Here is a 20,867-nt window from a genome sequence, read left to right as displayed (position 1 = left end):
CATCTCATTGATAATCCTTTTTATATGGGGGTCAAGATTACAATAGAAATAAATGGTAATTACAATAGCAATTAAGGCTACATAATGGTATTTGATCCGTTACATCCGTTGACCATAAACGTCATTAATTTATTCATTTATTTGCATTAACGAAGACACACTAATAATGTTTTTCCTTCAACATATATTTATATATAGATATGCCGATGATTGTTTACCACATGGGCTGCACACACAAGTGCGTTGTTGTTTAAAAGCCTAAACTAAAAAATTGCATGAAAATCACATGGTAGTACCAACAAAATAACATGCACTAAACGTGATCGGTGGTATTTTATTTCCATTAAAGTCCCAGGCCGGCCCAGTCATACAGGGCCCGTTTACCACACCTCTGACTCTCACGCGCGCTCCAGCAGGCTCAGTGGGAGTCGGTGTACACACCATCGCTCTGTGGCCACAAACCCCTCGTCTCTACCCCAAAACCCAGAGAGAGAGAGAGAGAGAGAGAGAGAGAGAGAGAGAGTTATTGATAGTCAAAACGCATTAGTTACCATTAGTTACACTCGTATATAACTAACGTACATCTCAGGAGCATGGTTTAACAAGAATCTGTCCCTCTGTTGACCCAAAGAAGTGGGGAGCGATGCATAATCCTTCGATAACAAGCACCCAGGAACCAAGTCCTCTTTATGACCTTGTATCCCAATTGGGTCGCTTCGCCTTTCCTTCAAGGCTCCACAGCCACAGCCCCCTTTCACCTAATTTCCTCTACTTTGATGCTCCCAGAAACCCCAAGCTCATCACTGCTTCTCTCAGTTTGACCACTAGAGCCAGCGGCATTCGCAGAATTGTCACCGACTTTAATCGAGCTATTAGGTTCCATTGTGACAGATTCCCAATCGGCTTCGCTTCTCTTGGGGTTGGTGGTGGTGGTGGGGACAGCAATGGTGCCGGTGACAACAACAACAACATCAATATTGGCTTGGGCGATACTGGCTGCGCTCTTTATGATGATAATGGAGTGGCCCTCAATGGTGCGGTGCCGGGCACCTCCAAGAAGGTGCTCATTTTGATGAGTGACACCGGTGGCGGTCATCGAGCTTCTGCGGAAGCTATTAAGGTCGCCTTTAATCAAGAATTTGGAGATGAATATCAGGTCAGTTATCATCAAACCCTAAACCCATATCTGATGCAGGGAAGGGTGGTATAAAAGAGAAAGAGAGCGGTTTAGAAGGGAGAAAAGAAATGAGGGAGGTCAGGGATCTTTTCAATTCATTCCAATCTACCCTGAAAGTACAATAGACATCCATACTTATAGGCTTCAAACAACTCTACTCCTAGAAAATCATAGGACTAGAACTGCTAACTTATTAATAATAAGACATTAAAAGACTCTTACTCTAGACTCATAATTATTCTTGTAACTGAAAATTAACTTATTAACCTGACAAGACCCTTAAACTACCATGGAGACTTTCTTTTGGGCCAGAAAAGGTTAGGCTTCCAAGCATGATATTTCTTTTCCAGCCATCTTATGGCTGCTCCATCAGTATCGATGAACTATCAATATTGTTTGTACACTGATTATACACCACTCTACTTCAGTAATCCACAGGATTTAATATACAATTTGGTTAAACTTGAAAATGCAATCCCTGTCTTTCTTGTTCGGCTATGATACATAATACTGGGGGAAAAACTAATTGGATGTGGATGTATAAATATATTGATTATGTTTTTTTTTTGAAATATATGTTGATCATGTTTTGTGTTAAGAGTGCATGTCACAGGTGTTTGTTACAGACTTGTGGTCGGATCATACACCCTGGCCATTCAATCAACTTCCCAGGAGCTATAATTTCTTGGTGAAACATGGACCATTATGGAAGATGACTTATTATGGAACAGCTCCACGCCTGGTACATCAATCCAATTTCGCTGCCACTTCTACATTTATAGCTCGGTAAGACTTGGTCATTGCTCAAAGTTTATGCTCCTAGTCCATTCAATCTGTTTTCTAAGAATATTGTCCATGCCTTTTCTTTTCTGGAAGTTGCCATCAGTATCATGCTCATAACTCAAACATATTTTGGAATAGGCTAATATTACACTGGGCTGGAGCTTTGTAACTTTCACAAAAAATTTCACTATGTATGTATCTACACACATTCAGTGTTAGATAATGTATGGGGAAATCACCGACCTTGAGGACTTAGGTGTCATTTTATAGTACTTACTGCATCATTTTCTGATTCTTTTCTTCATTTGTTTTGCAGCGAGGTCGCCAAAGGATTGATGAAATACCAGCCTGATATTATTATTAGTGTGCATCCACTGATGCAACATGTACCTCTTCGTATAATGAGGCAAAAGGGTCTATTGGAGAAGATAGTTTTTACCACAGTTATAACCGATTTAAGCACTTGTCATCCAACATGGTTGGTTATTCACAAAGCCTTTCCTAATGTTGTCCTTTCATAGTTATAGTTTTGATATTTATCATATGTATTCATTATCAGGTTTCATAAGCTTGTAACAAGATGTTATTGTCCGACATCTGAGGTTGCGAATAGAGCATCAAAAGCTGGACTCAAGCCTTCGCAAATCAAGGTTTATGGCCTCCCCGTGCGGCCTTCTTTTGTTAAGCCTGTGCGACCAAAGGTTAGTTTCCTTCTTGTTGTTCAACTTTGGACCTCCGCACTAGTGTTTGTATAACTGAAAGAAAATGGTTGTGACTTTTCATAGGAGTTGAAATCTTTACGCCTCTCTATGTCATGGTAATGCATATAATGATATAATCTACATGGGTTTATAAATTTGAAGTTTAAGCTTGAATACCACCTTACCTCTTTGTTTGGTTACTTTGTCATGGGAAAAGTAATACTGGTAAAGATAATATAGTAGGCCTGGGAGTCTAGTGTGGAATTCAGACGAGTTGAGATAAATGCTTGCCTTTAGCATGCTTTACCTATGTGCCACTGTAGGCTGAACTTCGGAGAGATTTAGGAATGGAAGAGCATCTTCCTGCTGTTTTGCTAATGGGAGGAGGAGAAGGGATGGGTCCTATTGAGGCAACAGCTCGAGCACTTGGGGATGCATTATATGATGAGAATCTTGGTGAGCCTATGGGTCAGGTCCTTGTGGTATGTGGCCGCAACAAAAAGCTTGCAGAAAAGTTGCGTGCAATCAATTGGAAGGTTCCTGTCCAGGTATTTTTAAACCATCTGAAGTTAAGTTTCAACTCAGCACATGTATTGTATGCTTTTCTTTTCCTATCGATGACTTGTGGCCTAAGAATTCCTTGAAAAGATCCATCTGCAATTTCATCAGTAATTCAATTCTATCATGACATCACTCTAGGAACAAACTTTCCACCAATCATCAAAGCTTTTCTTACCTATACAACATTCATACAGATGCATGCTTATATCTGTATTTTTAGAACCCATGGCTAAAACTGATTGATATTAAAGGGTAATGGATTTTCAATGAAATGGAGGAATGCATGAAGATATAAGTTGATATCTTAAGTTACGTGGTATTTAGGTGAAGGGATTTGTATCTAAAATGGAGGAAGGTATGGGAGCTTGTGATTGCATAATTACGAAGGTAAGTTCCTCAGCTCTCACCATCATGCTGAATATGCTGGCAATTATCTGCTGTTTTTCTAATATTTTTACAACTCTCTTGTTGATAGGCCGGCCCAGGGACAATTGCAGAAGCAATGATAAGAGGCCTGCCTATTATTCTGAATGATTACATTGCCGGGCAGGTGATTTTCACAACAATCCAATCCCACTGATATATGATACTGTTATTCTTTGTCAATCCCACTTCTTTTCATAGTACAGTGAAACTGCCCTATACTATGAGAACATATATTCTGGAAAATTGTAGATAATGATTGCTTTCTTGTGGCTATAGGAAGTTGGAAATGTCCCATATGTTGTCGAAAATGGGTGTGGGAAATATTCAAAATCTCCAAAAGAGATAGCAAGGATTGTTTCGGAGTGGTTTGGTCCGAAAGCTGATGAGCTCCAGGCCATGTCGCAAAACGCATTGAAGCTGGCAAGGCCTGATTCTGTGTTCAAGATTGTTCATGATATGCACGAGCTTGTTCGTCAACGAAGCTTTGTACCCCAATATTCCTGAACCATGTGTTCCCCCTCCTGACCAATTTTGTTATTAGGCCTGTGATTTAGCAAAATAATTATATACGCTAATTGTTCCTTCATTTGAATACGATCCACATACTTTGTTGGAATAATTCTAGTTCACTTCAAACAATTTTGTTCACACGGTCAATATTTGACTATGAAATTCATGTTAAACTACCATTTAATGTAAATCTAAGGGTGTGGAGAATCTTTTTAAAATCGAGTTTTTTTTTTCAACTCTTAGATTTACATTTAATGATAGTTGAGCAGTACCGTGTGAACGAGACTGTCACGTTGAGACAGAAAAAAAAATACAAGTAAGAATTTATTGGGGGTATAAGCGTCAAAGCAGGGGGAGGGATAATTGATGCCGATTAATAGTGGGTCGGGTGGTGCGAAAGGAAAGGAAGGGAAAGGAAAGGTGTGAGGATGGAGCTAACATCAGAGGAGCTGCGACAATACAACGGCACAGACCCGTCGAAGCCCATATATGTGGCACTCAAGGGCCGCATCTTCGACGTCACCAACGGCAAGTCGTTTTACGGTCCTGGAGGTCCCTACGCCATGTTTGCCGGCAAGGACGCCAGCCGAGCTCTGGCCAAGATGACCAAGAACGAAGAAGACATCACCACCGACCTCCAAGGTCTCTCTGACAAGGAGATCGGCGTCCTCACCGACTGGGAGAACAAGTTCGAAGCTAAGTACCCCGTTGTTGGCCGTGTTGTTTCTTGAATTTCATATATTCCCCTTTTTCTAATTTCAATCCAAATAAGGGCCTTTTGCTTCCGGTTCAAACTATATTTATATGATTTCTAAGTGCGTGGATTAGAAATATGGATCCCCTTTTTGTATGTGGCTTGAATTGTCTATTCAATACTCCTTATGTTGTATCTGGTTTGGGTGTTTGTGCAGACCCTTTTATATCTGGTTTAATTTTCTGGAACCTGTTTAAGCTGTGACTATGGCTTTTCATTCTTCACTGCTTGGACTGGTGATGGATCTATGCATAGGCCATAGATGACTTATCAGATGCGTATATGATTATGCCGAATGAGCTCTTACTCCATCCGCATGCTTCAAAAGGTTTCTCTCTACACAGTCAACACAATAGATCACAATAGATGGCATTATGGCAACGATGACATTGGCAGAGAGCACTTATTAAAGATATTAAGCCTTCGATATGCAATGATGCACTTCTTTTGCCTGCCTTTGTTCTTCAATATCTGATGAATATCTACTATCTACCACGGAGGAGGAAGTGTTCTCACATGATCTGCCCGGCACATATTGGGCTTAGAAAGCCTATGAGGAAACATTGCGATCTCGATAAAGAAAATAATTATCTAGCTTCCTTGAGTTATAGAGAATGTTGCAATCAAGCAGATAATCATAGCTGAACAATGTGAGATAAATTCAATCTAAATTGGGAGTACTGCAATCTTTTGGTGATTTTGAGTACAAGTGTCTACTCAATGAAATAATAGTCGCATACTGGCCGGAGAACGTTGGTTGTGTGTCGATATGTTCATTATGGCCGGCTGTGTATAGCTGGTAGTAGACGGAGGACATATAACCCGGCCGCGTATAGATGGTCGGAGCACGTACGCCACCAACATGAGACGGATGTAATTCATTTTGAGTATTTTCAATCAAAATTTAAGTTACATATTACGTAATTTTTTTCTCAAAGTGGGTGTAGCACGAGGAATGCTGCCTGCTAATCGTACTTAATCCATTTTCTACAGCAGCGACTTGTGAGTCTTCACTATTAAAAAGTGAATAATAATAATTATAATGGAGGGGTCGGAATTGGCAGAATTCTTGGATTTTGGGACTTTTTGTTGTTCTGGGTTACTGTATGAGTCGGTTTAGAAATCATATACGTATGCTTGTTAAACTAAAAGCACCTTCTTCGCAGTTCATACTATTCTACTAACACAGCTCAGAGCCTCAGACCTTTTCCTCTGTCCCTCTGTTAGCAGGTGTTTGACAGCAACCAAGTAGATCGAAGTCTATTGGTTCCTGTAGTCCATCATCGGATCTTACTGTGTCTCAGGTATTTATAAACCAGAAGCAAGATGTCCGCAAGAAAAGCTTCATACACAAACCCAAGACCCTGCAAGCACCTTTCAGCATACAAGCTCAAACATGGGTTGAGTGGGTATAAATCACTCCAAAAGTGCCTCAAGACCACCCCAGATGGACGGACGAGTGTCGAGAATCCGACCTCAAAGATATCCAGATGCAGTTGCTGTAATGGGTTTCAAGGTAGACTGTATTTTTGTCTGATTTGCTCTTCAATCTCATGCTCAAGTCACACCCTTTTGCACGCCCAGTCTGAGATTGGCCATGATTTGGCGGTGGACATCGAAAGGGCGGAGCTTTATTGCTGTGCCTGCTCCGATCAGGTCTATGATCCTGATTTTGATAAGACCGTCATGTCTAAACACCTGAGCTGTAGCACAAGCAGCGCAGATAGTATTGGGGAGAGACTGTGTGAGAGGAAGAGGCTGGGCTCTGGGGTACAGTTGGCGGATTTGAACAAATCAGGACAGCTGGCTTTCATGAGAGACAATAGGGCTAAATCATGTTATCCATTGGGTTTGAGGGGATTGAATAATTTGGGCAATACTTGTTTCATGAATTCTGTGTTGCAAGCACTGTTGCATGCTCCTCCAATGAGAAATTACTTCTTGAGTGATCGCCATAACCGCAGAACATGCCGGAAAAGATCCGCCAACCGCCTCTGCTTGCCTTGTGAGCTTGATGGTATTTTCTCCGCTGTTTACTCTGGTGGCGCTGATCGCACTCCTTACAGTCCAGCTCAATTTCTATACAGGTCTGACATTGCTCTATACCTTTGCAATTATCTTGACATTGCTTTCTTTTAGCTTTTTATTTGATGACTGAATGACTGATTTATATTCAATACGTACACCTGTTTGCGGCTAGTTCATTTCGAGTTTTAGTAATTGATAATTTTCATATTTGAAGTTGCTTATGTAACAGTATAGAAAGTGTCATATTGCTGTCTTAGCGAGCGGAAATGCTATTTAGAGACCCCTCAAGTTTTATTGATCTTTTTACGCCATGTGCTCTAAGAGAGACGAATATAATCGTATGTCTTCCTATGCTTCAACCAAAAGCTTCAAGGACATCTAGATGAAGAAGTCACATGGCATTGCTGGGGATGATTGTACCCTCTTGTAGTTTGCAGTCAATCCTTTTGTTCAAAATGATGCTAGATATCCTGTTGATTCTTTGTTGTACAAGTTTTCTTTGTTGAATTGTTTATTGCCTATCAACTGATTGAATTATCCTTTACCTCAAGTTGGTGGCAGCATTCAGAAAATCTGGCAAGTTATGAGCAGCAGGATGCTCATGAGTTCTTCATTTCAGTGTTAGATGGGATCCATGAGAGAGAAAGCAAAACAAGGAACCAAACTAGAGGTAATTAGTCATTCATTATGATCTCATATATGGCCTGAGATCCCTGGACATAGGGATGCTATTGATTCTTATGTTTTGCAAGAGGGCGGTTATACTTGGAACTGTAAGTTATCCTGGTAAGAAGAAAGGTAGAATTTTAAGACTCTAAACGCAATTGGACACATTTGTAGGTAGAGGATCATACTGCATTGTAAATTAAACATGATAGATGTACGTGCAATATTTGTTATAACATTGATAAACGGTTCTCTTTTACTCATGGAGTTATCCTCTATTTCACAGATAGTGGTGATTGCCAGTGTATTACTCATAGGGTGTTCTCTGGACAGTTGAGATCGGATGTCACGTGTATGACTTGTGGATTCACTTCAACAACTTACGACCCTTGTTTGGACATATCGCTCGACCTAGGCTCTAATAAGCCTGTCAAACGAAATGACAGCAGCAGTTCATCTACTCTTGTAGGTTGTTTAGACTTGTTCACAAAACCAGAGAAGTTAGGAGCCGACCAGAAATTGTACTGTCAAAACTGTCGAGAACTGCGAGACTCATCGAAGCAATTGTCTATTAGAAAGCTCCCTTTGGTGTTGTGCTTGCATGTAAAACGATTCGAGCACTCCCTGGTGAGAAAGATGATGAGGAAAATCAATAGCTATATGCATTTTCCTTTCTCCTTAGACATGACCCCATATCTGTCCTCTTCAATTGTCAGAAACAGATTTGGGAATAGAATCTTTGCCTTTGAAGGTGATGATTTTGATATTTCTACAGAATTTGAGATTTTTGCAGTTATTACCCATTCGGGGACACTAGACTCTGGCCATTATCTGACCTATTTACGCATAAAAGATCAGTGGTATAGATGTGACAATGCTTGGATTAATGAGGTTGATGAGAGGGTTGTAAGAGCTTCACAGTGCTATATGATGTTTTATGTGCACAAGACGCTTTACTATAAAACAAAAGAGGATTCGAGTTGCTCTCCAGTTTCCACACAGAAAGAGGCTTTTCATAGGATTGCCGGTTGCTGCTAAAGATAATATTTTGAATGATGGGAATTTGCAGTTGGCGGAAGTAGGTACGGTCTTCTGGTTTATATATGTTCATGGAATGAGATAGCGAAAATGAAGACTGCCACTGCTGAAGAAATATTGTCAGGAATGACTTGAGGAAGTCATTAACCATATTGAACATCTGAAAAGTATCTCTGAAGATGAGGATTGAAGCAGTGGATACTAATTCCAGAACATCTGTTAATGGCTTGTTGATGGGTATCTTGTGAATGGTTTTTGAGAGGTGTAAAGGAACTGGTGGAACTCCTTTCTCTTCTATATGTCAGGTGTTTTGTTCTCTTTAGAAGCTTATTGCTTAGCATTCTTTGAATTGCAGGTCAGTCATGTACAGAATATATCTGTGGAACTAATGTTCCCAATGTCTTATCTTTTTTTTTTCTCGACAAGCCAGTATCTTATCAGTTGTTCCTCGAGTATTGGTAATCTTTTTAGTTTTACATTTGTGCTAAAATGTGAAAAACAGACAAAGGCATCCAAATGTGGAGCACCAATTAGATCATGAAATTATCATGTGGACTTGTGGAGCACCAAATTGGTGATTGGGTACCAATCTGCACACAAGCCTTATGGTGATTTGGTAGAAGCTCCTATCATTCAAATAAGCCGAGCAGGACTAGAAGGTCTCTTCTATGAGATGAACTCGCGAGCACCAAAATCCAGCGTTCGGCATCCCATTGGGATGGATCTTGCGGTTTTAAAGTTTTATCCGCCGGGATTGATCCAGATTGGGTTCGGAATTGGCCTCCCAAATAGAGGGGAGACTGATGCCGCTAAATGAAATAGTTTTTAATTTCTCATCGAAAAATTAACATTGAATAATGAATATTTAAAGTACTTTTTATTATCCCCATCATACAAATTTAAATTTCAAAGTTCACAATAACATATATAGTGTTCCATTCTAAAACAGATGTCCACATTGTCGTAAAAGTGTAGACATCTCTGCATTTTTAACCCTCAAGTGTCGTTGATGGTGTATATTTGGGTGAACACATAGCATATGCTTCTTGGGCTGTGTCTCCATGAAGATGAAGGCCACCTTGATCACCTTAAAGTTTTAGCCGGAGATCTCACCTGAAAACGGTAAGAGAAAAGCCGTTGGCGGCAGCTGATCGTGACAAAAACAAGAGACGTCCGTACTTTAAGAGCGTTACTGGAGTTCTTTTCTGTACCCCCTCAACATATATAAGTTCCTATTTTGCAAAAAAAAAAAAACAATTACAAGTTTTAAAGCCTAAATGAGATTTGAGGTAGGGCTCCATATTATCGTAATCAAACATGATGGAACCGTGACAAGCCTACGTGATTTGAGGTAGGGCTCCATATTATCAGAATCTAATAATTCCATAATTAGTATCTAATTATTCTAATCAGTATCTGATTCAATTTTAAAAGAACTTAGAAGAGAACTGAATAATAGTTAAATTTGTGGGTTATACAATAGAACGGTAGAAGTATAAATAAGAGCAGAAAAACCCCATACAATCGATTGATTTACATTTTTTTTTAATTATTTTTTTTCTGGATAGAAATCTCACCCTAAATACACATATAGGTGACATGACACCCTGCTTTTGACGTAGCCGGACAATCCCGGTGTGTCATAAATCTGCCAATTTTAAATTAATGAATTCGACAGTAAAAAAGAACCCGTAAGATCTGAAGTGCTACCAAACGGTAACACTGTAAGAACTGAAACAGATAAGAGGATTTAAACCGTTTGGTAGGTCAACGTCAGCGCCTCTCCTCTCCTTTCAGGACTTGAGCAGCTCGTCGAGATCCGTCAAACCGGAAAGTGAATGATGGTGGAGGTGGAGGTGAACGAGGAAGTTAAAACCTGCGGTGGGAGTGAGATTGAAATGAAAAGGAGGTGCTGTGATGGTCCGAGTCCAGTTCAATGGTGCAGAATGCTGTGCAGGGAAATGCATTGGAGTTTTGTATTAGGGGTTGTTGTTGTTTATGGAATAAGTCAAGGATTTGGGGGAGCTCTGAATCGGGTGGGCACAGAATATTACATGAAGGATGTACAAAAGGTGCAGCCTTCTCAAGCTCAATTCTATCAAGGACTTACTTCTATTCCATGGCTTGTCAAGCCTCTCTGGGGTCTCCTCACCGATCTTCTCCCACTCTTTGGCTATCGAAGACGCCCTTATTTCATTCTTGCTGGTATTTACTTCCTTTCATTTTTTTTGCTCAATCAAGGCTATATATCCAAGTTGCCTTGAATGCCAAAAACTTTATTGATGTGAATTTCACTTCATTTTGTGCTGACATTATTTACTAGTTTAGTTAGCCAGTTAATGATTCTTTCATATTAGGCTCCATTGGCGTGATCGCTATGCTTGTGTTGTCATTCCATGAAAAGCTGCATATTGCACTTGCCATCTTGGCATTAACAGTCGGAAGTGCCGGAGTAGCTGTAGCCGATGTCACCATAGATGCTTGTGTGGCTCAGAACAGTATTAGCCATCATTCACTTGCAGCCGATATGCAAAGCCTGTGTGCCTTGAGTTCCTCCATTGGAGCACTATTCGGATTCTTTATCAGTGGTATACTTGTTCATCTTATAGGCCCAAAGGTTAGCTTCTTTCGGTTGTAACTGATCAAAATATTACAACTTATCTTCTGATCAAAATATTACAACTTATCTTCGTTCTCCATAAGAGTTAACAAAAGTAATCATTTAATGGCAGGGCGTATATGGCTTGTTGGCAATCCCATCTGGACTTGTATTTGTAATTGGAACCCTGATCAAGGAACCTCATTCACCCAATTTCATGTACATGCAGGTAGTTTCATACTCCTTTGGTTCCTAGTTCTTTAAATTATCATGGTCTTATATAGCCTGTTGGACACAGGTCAATCAGAAGTTTATTGATGCTGGAAAGTCTATGTGGACCACATTGAAATGCCCTGATGTATGGAGACCATGCGTATACATGTACTCATCACTTGCATTAAGCTTGAACATCCTTGACGGGATGTTTTACTGGTATACAGACTCAAAGGGGGGTCCATCATTCTCTCAGGTATTGATCAGTGCATTCTTTGCAAACTGCAATCAAGATGAGTAAAACATAATGTGCACATCTTTATGCAGGAGAATGTGGGATATATATTCTCTATAGGTTCTGTCGGTTCCATTTTGGGCGCAGTACTCTATCAGTATGTCCTAAAGGATCATCCTTTCCGGGACTTGCTCTTCTGGACTCAGTTGGTTTATGGTTTATCAGGAATGCTAGATTTGATGCTGGTCTTGCGGTTGAATTTGAGACTTGGCATACCCGATTATTTCTTTGTTGTGGTTGATGAAAGTGTATCGCAAATGACTGGAAGGCTCAAATGGATGCCTCTTCTGGTGCTTAGCTCAAAGCTTTGTCCCCCAGGTATTGAAGGAACGTTTTTTGCATTGCTTATGTCAATTGACAATGTTGGACTTCTGTCAGCTACTTGGGGAGGAGGCGCCCTGCTGCATGTACTGAAGGTTACACGAACACAGTTTGATAATCTTTGGCTTGCTATTTTGATTAGGAATGTGTTGAGATTAACCCCACTGTGTCTGCTATTTTTGGTACCTAGAGTTGATTCCAGCTCTTCCATTCTTCCAGCTGAAATCTTGAGTACGAAAGAGGATAATGAAATTGAAACTCCAGAAGCTGAAAACATCGAACTGGTTTCCCTTGTAAGCAGAGTTGATGGTAGATAACCAACTAGTTACCATTTACATAAACACAATCCTTTTATATCTTACAAACATATAGAAGGCTAATCCAGGGTTGTTTTAGGGTGACACCGGAAAGAGTTGGATCTAAAGGTGCTATTCAGTTAAAGTGAAGTCTGAAGTTACTATTCTTGCAGCTATTGTGTTCATTATATATATGACACGTTGACCTTTTGTACTCATGGCAATGCAAAGTATTGGAATAAAATAGCAAGATTCTTTTATATGTTCAAGCACCAAATATAATGGTAAGGACTGTATGGTTAATTGGATGATGAGGAAAATGACCATTTAAAAATTGCCCAATTAACAAAAGCTAAACGAACAATTGCTAGAGAGAGGTTTGTGCCTTGAAGAACAGTTGGTTCGGAGTAGAAAGATCTTTCTAACCGTACCAGTCATGCGCTGTTAGCACGACTAACTTATTCATATAACCATTATTATTTTTTGAATAAACCATTATGTTTTTTAGTTGATAATCTTTTATAATTTTGTATATTATGATGGTAAATACTAAATAGTACTATTTTGTAATTTGATTTAAAAAAAGGCAGTAAGAAACAATATAAGGATTCGGTTTTACAGCAAGCGTATAGAGAGTAGCGGAAGTTAAGAATTATTAGGGATTTAGGGCGTGAGAGGTCTTTTCTGATCGTAGTCGTTGTCGTCGTCGTCCACAGCTCTTGGGCTTTGCACGGAATCGGAATCCGACTGCTAGGGTTACTGAAATCGGTGAAGGCTTTACGCCTGCAAACTCAGTAAGTAGATCGGTTCGGGTTTTGAATGATATCGATTTTAAACTTTGTGGTTGAGTTGATGAATCGGTTTGATGTGATTCCAGAAAATGAGCTCCTTCTCCATCACGCGGAAGAAGACTCCGTTCCAAAAGCACAGAGAAGACGAAGAGGCCAAGAAGAAGGTGCTGCCTGATTACGATTGATTTGATTAGATTCATATTCATTATATTAACAGACTTGTGACTTGTGACTTGTGGTGGTTGTTGTTGTTGTTGTTATAGAGAGCTGAGGATGAAACGGCTCGGTTATATGCAGAGTTCGTGGAGTCGTTTCAAGGGGATAGTGCAGGTGGCTCTAGGACATTTGTGCGCGGAGGAACCATCAATCCCAATGAGAGGGTTAAGACTGATTCCCCCCAAGGTTCTCTCTCTGCTCCCCCTTGCCACGCTCCTCTTCCTCTTCCTCTTCCTCTGTTTTTGTTTTGCCTATCTAGCTCTGCATCAGTAAACACTTTAATAAAAGAATGGACCTTTTTATTCTCATTCGCCGATCGCAGGTGAAAAGTCCAAAGATGGGGTTTCTGTTCCAAAGAAGGGGAGTAGGTAAAGATATGCTTTGTTTAACCTCTTTGATAACCCAGGACAACTTGTAATTTGACTCAATACAATAGGTGTTTGATTTACCACCATTATTCCTGTCTTTCACTCATTGGGTTATATACTCATAACTTGTATATGATGTTCTTTTGTTCCCTATCTTATAATTTAATGCTGATCAACTCTTCCACTATACGCTTCAGATACATCAATTTCAATTGTTTACACATCTTACTTTTCACTCGTTTCTTTTGATAACGGTTTCCATAATCCATCAAAAAGCGGCTTTAAGCATCCAGTGTACTTACTTATGCACATAATACCAACCTAGTACTGACAGTAATGGCTGAACTGCAGCTTCTATACTTGAGACATGGTGAAAGCTTTATTTTTAATTCTATAACTGTTAGGTTTCTACATAAACAACTTTATGGGACTGTATGGCTTTCTATTGTATGCTTTTCTTTTGTGTAGTTGTGGAAAATAGTTGCTTTTCATTACTCTTTTTTATAGTTTAGCTTCAAAATATACCGGCAAAAAGTTTTAATGGATTCCATGATCTTTAGTATAGTATTTAAATTTGACATTGCATTCAAGGTTTTACCTGAAAATGTTGCAAAAGGAAAGTGAAGTGGACAGGCCCTATAAGTTAACTCCTTTAGTGGCTTCAGTCAAATATAAGCTATAGCTATAATGTCTACTTTCCTTTTCTCTTCTATATACTAATCAATTACTGTCAAGTAAAAGTGCTCTGGAAACAAGCAAATTTGTCATTAAATTATCTCCTGCAGGTATGTGCCTTCTTTCTTACCACCTCCTTTGGCATCCAAAGGGAAAGAATCTGATAAGAAGGTTAGTCCGTGGATAGAGGAAATAGCTTCATTTCTAGCTTTTAAAAGTCAATTTTATGGTAGTTTGGCTCTCATTATGATCATTACACATTGTAGAGGGAGGAGGAAAAGCCGAAGGAGAAAGAAAAGGGGAAGTCTCGAAACATAGATCACTTTATGGAGGAGCTGAAGCACGAGCAGGAAATGCGAGAGAGGCGAAATCAAGAGCGTGATGGGCGGCCGAACGATAATTCTCTGGTATAAATGCTAGCTTCTCGATTTAGTACCTGGTTGTCATTAATTAGTTATGTGTCTTTTCCATTTCCAACATTTCTTGTTTGCTTGGTTTTCTATAGTTTCTATGCATTCGTTTTAGAATTAAGTAACAAGTGTGTGTGTGTGTGTGTCATCTTTATTACTGTTATATCATTATGCCCTAAATTTTCACTCTCTAATCCTTATAGTTTGATTCTAATATCTTTTATTAAATTTTAGTACTATATATGCCCTCAGATATATCATATATGTCAATTGTTTTACCTTTCTATCAATCTTTTCTTCATAATCTAATATCAAATACTCACTAAGATTACACTATTTGCAGGCCTCTAGTCGTTTTGATGAAATGCCTGATGAATTCGATCCAAGTGGAAAACTTCTCGGATCATTTGATGATGGCGATCCACAAACTACTAATCTATATGTTGGAAATCTGTCACCAAAGGTGTTGTCCATCTTTCTGTAAAGAAGTAACTTTGTTCACTTTAGTGCATGATGCAAAATACTTTTGCCAATGAATGCTCTTTTGGTATGCAGGTTGATGAAAATTTTCTTTTACGAACTTTTGGAAGATTTGGGCCTATTGCCAGCGTGAAAATAATGTGGCCTAGGACTGAAGAGGAACGGCGGCGTCAAAGGAATTGTGGCTTTGTAGCTTTCATGAATAGAGCTGACGGACAGGCAGCAAAGGATGAAATGCAAGGTTTGATTACAATTGAATGCCCCCTTTGCCCACTTTATTTTTTTTCTTCTTCTACATGTACACATGATTATATTTTAAAACTGGAAAATATATCACTCTTAGTTGTAACATGGCAAAATTTACTGCATCCCAATACATTGAAACAAACAAATATAGAGTTATAGTTGATTTTAGCATCCCAGTCGATCAGGAGTCTTATATTTGAAGCTAGAAGTTAACTTGAACAAAGCTAATTGGAGACGTTCATAGCCTAACTATTGTAAAGATATGTATTATGATTTATGAGTCACATGAAATTTTGAACTGTGTCCTACAAAGCTTACCATTGATTGGATACTGTTGCTTGTTACACCCAAATAAGCTTATTCTCTACTAAAGAAAAGAATGTGGTCTGTTCTAGCCGCAGTTTGGCTACTAAATTTAGCATATAAATCATGGATGAAATATACTTTTATGAAATAGGCAGTTTAATTTCCATGATCTATTCAGCTCCTCACCATAGGTTCTATGATAGTGCAATATCTATCCTGACTGAGTTTTGTGTATCATTTCATTTGTTTTTTTTTTTGAATAAATCTATATGCGCTGTGGACATGCAAGGATAGAAAAGGGTGAACGAGAATTTTATGTGCAGGGGTGGTCGTTTATGAATATGAGTTGAAGATTGGTTGGGGAAAGTCTGTAGCTCTCCCATCACAAGCGTTACCTGCACCCCCTCCAGGACATATGGCTATCAGGAGTAAGGAGGTGTGTTCCATATACATTTTTTTTTTTTAATTTGATGCGTTCTGGCTGATCATAGCTTAGAAATGTTTTAACATCTGTGCTAGTGCTGAGCCGAATCCATTCGCTCAATATTGTTAGTTTCGAATATAAATTATATTCAGCTTACTTTAAGCACTTGTGTCTTCCTACCTTGGTGATATCAAGCATGTGGACCTCTCTTGATGTTGGGTTATATCTCAAAAAACATCAGTAGTAGCAGTTGCAAATGTACTCACTTATATTAAATAGCTCAGAAATGTTCTAACATCTGCATCAATTAAGTGCTGAGCCAAATTCATTTGCCCCAATATTGCTAGTATTGAATCGAAGTGATATTCAACCTACCTTAACCGCCTGTCTCTTTCTACCTTGGTGATATCAAGCTTGTGGATCTCTCTAGGTCTGGGATTATATCTCAAAAGGCATCATTAGTATCAGATATGATGTCGAGTCAGACCCTATGATTTTCACCTTGGCAATGCAGCCATCCTCACCACTCAATATTTTAAGGCACTCACTTTTATGATGTAGGTTATTGTGCCACAGAAATTACAATTTCCACCTTTGGAAGATACAACCTTCCTTGCCAACTGTTATTCCTCTTGTAGGAATCAGCTCTGAGAAGTGGGAACACTTATCATCACATCTTTGAGTTGTTCTCTCAAACTTAATTTTTTGTTCTGACAGGGTGCCACAGTAATTTTGTCTGGCCCATCAGGCCCACCTGTCACTTCTGTTCCTAGTCAGAATTCTGAACTGGTAAGTTAACTTCCCTTTTCATTTTTGGGGTGTTTGACTGTTTTCTACACACTAAGCATACTTGCTTCGTACATCATTTATGTTAGGTTCTTACCCCTAATGTTCCTGATATAACGGTGGCTCCACCAGAAGATGATCACCTTCGACATGTTATTGATATAATGGCTTTGTATGTTCTGGATGGTGGATGTGCATTTGAACAAGCTATTATGGAGAGAGGCAGAGGAAATCCTCTTTTCCATTTCTTGTTTGAACTTGGATCAAAAGAGCATACTTACTATGTTTGGAGGCTTTATTCATTTGCTCAGGTAAATATCCTTTGTGTAAATAACTTCCCACTTTCCATTGGAAAAGGATCATTTCTGTCCTGAAGTTTTTTGTTTTTATCATGAATGCAGGGCGATACGCTGCAGAGATGGCGAACTGAACCTTTCATTATGATTACTGGAAGTGGAAGGTAAGAGAAACTTGTTTTCTTTCTGTAACGTAGTTGTTCTTATGGGCTTCATAAATGTTATTAGTAGATGGTGTAAAAACTATAATAATGTTGCAATGTTAAATTTATTTCTTCCAGATGGATTCCGCCATCTCTTCCAACATTAAAAAGCCCTGAGCACGAACAGGAGTCTAGTAACACTTATGCTGCAGGGAGAAGCAGGGTAATTGTCAGATATCTGAATAGGAAAATATAGTTCAGATACTTTCATATAGTCTAAATTTCTTTTCATTATATTGTAGCGTGTGGAGTCAGAACGAACACTCACTGATCCGCAAAGGGATGAGTTTGAGGATATGTTGCGTGCATTAACTTTAGAGAGAAGTCAGATAAAGGATGCTATGGGGTTTGCATTGGATAATGCTGATGCTGCTGGGGAGGTAAATCCTGATAATAACTTATCAGTTTGTCATTGAAACTTAACAAATGAAAGAGGTGGTCGTTTAGAGTAGTGCATCAAACCCTAGTGTGCACAATTTCCTCATTAAATAATGCTATCTTTCTGTTGCAGATAGTTGAGGTTCTGACAGAATCTTTGACTCTTAAGGAGACCCCTATCCCGACCAAAGTTGCTAGACTCATGCTTGTCTCTGATGTGCTTCATAATAGCAGCGCTCCCGTAAAAAATGCATCTGCATACCGCACCAAATTTGAAGCAACACTACCAGACATAATGGAGAGCTTTAATGATTTGTATCGTAGCATTACAGGAAGGATCACTGCTGAGGCCCTTAAGGTAAGATGACTCGGTTGTTTAATCTAGCTGTAGGTATATTCCTTCATAAACTCTCTCCATGATGTTTATGTATAATTTGTTGTAATTTTCCAGGAAAGAGTTCTGAAAGTATTGCAAGTATGGTCAGACTGGTTTCTTTTTTCTGATGCGTATGTCAATGGATTGCGGGCAACTTTTCTTCGGTCTGGGAACTCTGGTGTGGTTCCCTTTCACTCTGTTTGTGGTGATGCACCTGATGTAGATAAAAAGGCTACTTCTGAAGATGTTGGTGATGCTAAAACTAACCAAGATGCTGCTTTGGCCATGGGCAAAGGAGCAGCTACAAGAGAGTTGCTGAACCTTCCCATGGCTGAATTAGAAAGGCGCTGCAGACATAATGGATTGTCTCTTGTTGGTGGTCGAGAATTGATGGTTGCACGATTGCTTAGTTTGGAAGAGGCAGAAAAACAGAGGGGCTATGAACTAGATGATGACTTGAAATATGCACAGAACCATTCAAGTTCAGCTAGACATTCTAGTAGTCGTAAAGAAATGAATATTGAACCAGATCCATTGGGACCGTCTGGATGGAATAGTTATGGAGAGGATGAGATACCATATCAAGGGAAAGGGTTTTTATCTAAGGCCCAGACCCAGGCCAATCCACAACCTGAACTAAAACTTTTAACTAAGAAAGAGAAAAGTGATCATGTTTTACCAGCCTCTAAATGGGCCCGAGAGGACGATGACAGTGATGATGACCAAAAGCGAAGTGCCAAGGGTCTTGGATTAAGCTACTCGTCTTCAGGAAGTGAAAATGCAGGTGATTGTCCAAGTAAAGCTGATGAGATGGAGGTTGCAGCTGATGCAAGAACTCCAGCACAGACTGATAGTGGATTGAGTGAAGAACAGAGGTATTTCAACACTAGTTTGACCTTTCTAATTTGTTTTCCCCTTTGTTGTTTCTAAGCTTTTTTCAGGGGTGATTTGTTAGAGACGAATGCTCCTTGTTAAATAGTGCATTACTTTTGCCTGACTGTTGCTGTAGGCAAAAGTTGAGACGTTTGGAAGTTGCTCTGATAGAATATCGTGAATCTCTTGAGGAGCAGGGAATCAAAATTCCTGAAGAAATTGAGAGGAAGGTTGCATTACATCGCAAACGGCTTGAATCGGAGTATGGATTATCCGATTCTAGCGAAGATGCTTCTGGGCATAGTAAGTGCTAACTCTTTCTGAAGGCTTATCTATATGGGAAATAATGTACAGTACATATGCTGGGTTATATTATCTTTCTAAGGATTCAAAGGAGAACTAGTTCAGATTATTTCAGGTGTTAGTAGTACTATATGGGAAGTAATAATGTACATATGCTGGGTTATTATCGTCTTTTTAAGGATTCAAATGAGAACTAGTTCAGATTGCTTCAGGTGTTAGTAGTAGTTGTCAAAAGCTTAGTTTGTTATTGGATGTCACCATTGTTTAGGGTGTTACCTTATTTGTGGCAATTATTGAAATCCCATTTGTTTGTAATACTCAAGGTGTGTGCTTATAATCTTCTTCCTTTGGATTTCCAGAGAGGACTTCGTCTGAAAGGAAGGATAGAAGGAATGATGATTCTCGTGATGCTTCAAGAAAGCGGCACCGTAGTGGAAGCCAAAGTGATAGCCCGTTGCAGAAATCATCTAGCAGAGATCGGGATAGGGAATCTGACTTGGATAATCGAGAAAGACAGCGTGATAGAGACAAAGATAGAGCCCATGATTTTGAAGGTGACAGAGAGAGGGATTGGGACAGGGAGAAGAGTGGAAGTAGAGACAGGGATGACCATGATAGAGATAGAGGAAGAGACAGGGATAGGAGAAGGAGAATGAAATGATCTATCCTTTTCCGTTGGGGACTCTCGAGGTATTCTTGGAAGATTTGTGTATGGTTCACTTGAAAGAAAACCCATGTCTGGTGTACCTACATGAACTGACATCCAGGTCTAAGATGGAGCGAAGCCAGGGTCTTCCTCTCCCAGAAGATTTCTTGGTAGGTCGTGAGGTGACTAGTTACTGATGGCCCCTGGAAGACCGAACCTGGCAATTGTTAAACCAATATTTGTTGCCAAATATAGTATTTCATCTAAAGATTTCACGTATCTCAGTTGTGTTAAGGAGAGTAAGCTGTTTGATTTGCTGCTTTGTAATGCAATATTTTTGTTTTGGTCTGGTGGAGAAGTGATTAGATAGTTTGGACCTTTGTATGCCTTGGGCAATTACGCTGTTGTATAGGAATGTCCAGAATGCCCAGTGTAGGATTCGCATGGGCTTGAAATTATGTCTTTTGGTTAGGCGCTTGGATTTTGTTTCATGTCTTCTTTTGTGCGTGCCTGTCTGGATTGTTATGTTCTAGATCTAGAATGTTGAGAATCTAAGCAAGCAAGAAACACCACAAGCACCATACCAGCTTTCGAAGTGGAGAGAGCTGGTTTCTCTATATTGATGGCAGGCACTGACTGCTAGAGCCTACCTTGTATAAAGGTGGGAACAAACAGGCATGTAGGTGACCTCTTCAAATAAGTAGAAAAGTTTTTGGAACCAG

At 39.5% G+C, this 20,867-nt stretch overlaps 5 protein-coding genes across 7 annotated transcripts; all 5 read left to right on the top strand.

Moving 5' to 3' along the window:
• The first annotated feature begins 557 nt into the window (after positions 1-557).
• On the top strand, positions 558-4,242 carry LOC126805544 (probable monogalactosyldiacylglycerol synthase, chloroplastic). 2 transcript variants are annotated; one of them, XM_050532338.1, is made up of 8 exons: positions 558-1,156; positions 1,791-1,963; positions 2,277-2,438; positions 2,520-2,661; positions 2,985-3,209; positions 3,547-3,609; positions 3,698-3,772; positions 3,925-4,242. In XM_050532338.1, the coding sequence occupies exons 1-8, from the start codon at positions 644-646 to the stop codon at positions 4,150-4,152; spliced, it is 1,581 nt and encodes a 526-aa protein (XP_050388295.1). In that variant the 5' UTR covers positions 558-643; the 3' UTR covers positions 4,153-4,242. The 2 variants fall into 2 exon arrangements, with proteins under 2 accessions (XP_050388295.1, XP_050388296.1); XM_050532339.1 differs by having other exon boundaries at positions 1,027-1,156; positions 1,777-1,963.
• A 288-nt stretch (positions 4,243-4,530) lies between these two features.
• LOC126783032 (probable steroid-binding protein 3) lies at positions 4,531-5,047 on the top strand. Its single transcript, XM_050508413.1, has one exon. The coding sequence runs from the start codon at positions 4,587-4,589 to the stop codon at positions 4,887-4,889; it is 303 nt and encodes a 100-aa protein (XP_050364370.1). The 5' UTR covers positions 4,531-4,586; the 3' UTR covers positions 4,890-5,047.
• Positions 5,048-5,126: 79 nt separating this feature from the next.
• Positions 5,127-9,103, top strand: LOC126783030 (ubiquitin C-terminal hydrolase 22). The gene is made up of 4 exons (XM_050508411.1): positions 5,127-5,240; positions 6,143-6,999; positions 7,492-7,610; positions 7,893-9,103. The coding sequence occupies exons 2-4, from the start codon at positions 6,239-6,241 to the stop codon at positions 8,642-8,644; spliced, it is 1,632 nt and encodes a 543-aa protein (XP_050364368.1). The 5' UTR covers positions 5,127-5,240; positions 6,143-6,238; the 3' UTR covers positions 8,645-9,103.
• Positions 9,104-10,393: 1,290 nt separating this feature from the next.
• On the top strand, positions 10,394-12,540 carry LOC126805533 (probable folate-biopterin transporter 2). Of its 2 annotated transcripts, none has more exons than XM_050532322.1 (6): positions 10,394-10,849; positions 11,002-11,261; positions 11,377-11,472; positions 11,542-11,712; positions 11,784-12,365; positions 12,469-12,540. In XM_050532322.1, exons 1-6 carry the CDS (start codon positions 10,483-10,485, stop codon positions 12,493-12,495), a joined length of 1,503 nt encoding a protein of 500 aa, XP_050388279.1. In that variant the 5' UTR covers positions 10,394-10,482; the 3' UTR covers positions 12,496-12,540. The 2 variants fall into 2 exon arrangements, with proteins under 2 accessions (XP_050388279.1, XP_050388280.1); XM_050532323.1 differs by having other exon boundaries at positions 11,784-12,381.
• A 544-nt stretch (positions 12,541-13,084) lies between these two features.
• Positions 13,085-20,640, top strand: LOC126805532 (protein RRC1). Its single transcript, XM_050532321.1, has 18 exons — positions 13,085-13,162; positions 13,246-13,323; positions 13,423-13,561; positions 13,698-13,743; positions 14,529-14,589; positions 14,685-14,825; positions 15,172-15,291; positions 15,384-15,549; positions 16,184-16,296; positions 17,002-17,073; positions 17,160-17,381; positions 17,472-17,530; positions 17,648-17,732; positions 17,812-17,949; positions 18,081-18,305; positions 18,399-19,198; positions 19,333-19,499; positions 19,859-20,640. Exons 2-18 carry the CDS (start codon positions 13,249-13,251, stop codon positions 20,158-20,160), a joined length of 2,931 nt encoding a protein of 976 aa, XP_050388278.1. The 5' UTR covers positions 13,085-13,162; positions 13,246-13,248; the 3' UTR covers positions 20,161-20,640.
• The last annotated feature ends 227 nt before the right edge of the window (positions 20,641-20,867 follow it).

This window comes from Argentina anserina, chromosome 2 (assembly GCF_933775445.1).
Source record: "Argentina anserina chromosome 2, drPotAnse1.1, whole genome shotgun sequence".
NCBI lineage: Eukaryota > Viridiplantae > Streptophyta > Magnoliopsida > Rosales > Rosaceae > Argentina > Argentina anserina.
Note: the sequence above shows the minus strand (reverse complement) of the source record. Positions and strands in the feature narration are given on the sequence as shown.

Bases quoted from the DNA above. Each gene is read 5' to 3' on its own strand.
- LOC126805544 (XM_050532338.1), top strand. From the start codon at position 644: ATGCATAATCCTTCGATAACAAGCACCCAGGAACCAAGTCCTCTTTAT. The intron at 1,157-1,790 runs GTCAGTTATCAT...TGCATGTCACAG, and splicing joins AATTTGGAGATGAATATCAG to GTGTTTGTTACAGACTTGTG. The intron at 3,210-3,546 runs GTATTTTTAAAC...CGTGGTATTTAG, and splicing joins ATTGGAAGGTTCCTGTCCAG to GTGAAGGGATTTGTATCTAA.
- LOC126805533 (XM_050532322.1), top strand. From the start codon at position 10,483: ATGATGGTGGAGGTGGAGGTGAACGAGGAAGTTAAAACCTGCGGTGGG. The intron at 11,262-11,376 runs GTTAGCTTCTTT...ATTTAATGGCAG, and splicing joins TTCATCTTATAGGCCCAAAG to GGCGTATATGGCTTGTTGGC. The intron at 11,713-11,783 runs GTATTGATCAGT...ATCTTTATGCAG, and splicing joins GGGGTCCATCATTCTCTCAG to GAGAATGTGGGATATATATT.
- LOC126805532 (XM_050532321.1), top strand. From the start codon at position 13,249: ATGAGCTCCTTCTCCATCACGCGGAAGAAGACTCCGTTCCAAAAGCAC. The intron at 17,531-17,647 runs GTAAGAGAAACT...TATTTCTTCCAG, and splicing joins ATGATTACTGGAAGTGGAAG to ATGGATTCCGCCATCTCTTC. The intron at 19,199-19,332 runs GTATTTCAACAC...CTGTTGCTGTAG, and splicing joins GGATTGAGTGAAGAACAGAG to GCAAAAGTTGAGACGTTTGG.
- LOC126783030 (XM_050508411.1), top strand. From the start codon at position 6,239: ATGTCCGCAAGAAAAGCTTCATACACAAACCCAAGACCCTGCAAGCAC. The intron at 7,000-7,491 runs GTCTGACATTGC...CTTTACCTCAAG, and splicing joins CCAGCTCAATTTCTATACAG to TTGGTGGCAGCATTCAGAAA. The intron at 7,611-7,892 runs GTAATTAGTCAT...TCTATTTCACAG, and splicing joins AACAAGGAACCAAACTAGAG to ATAGTGGTGATTGCCAGTGT.
- LOC126783032 (XM_050508413.1), top strand. From the start codon at position 4,587: ATGGAGCTAACATCAGAGGAGCTGCGACAATACAACGGCACAGACCCG.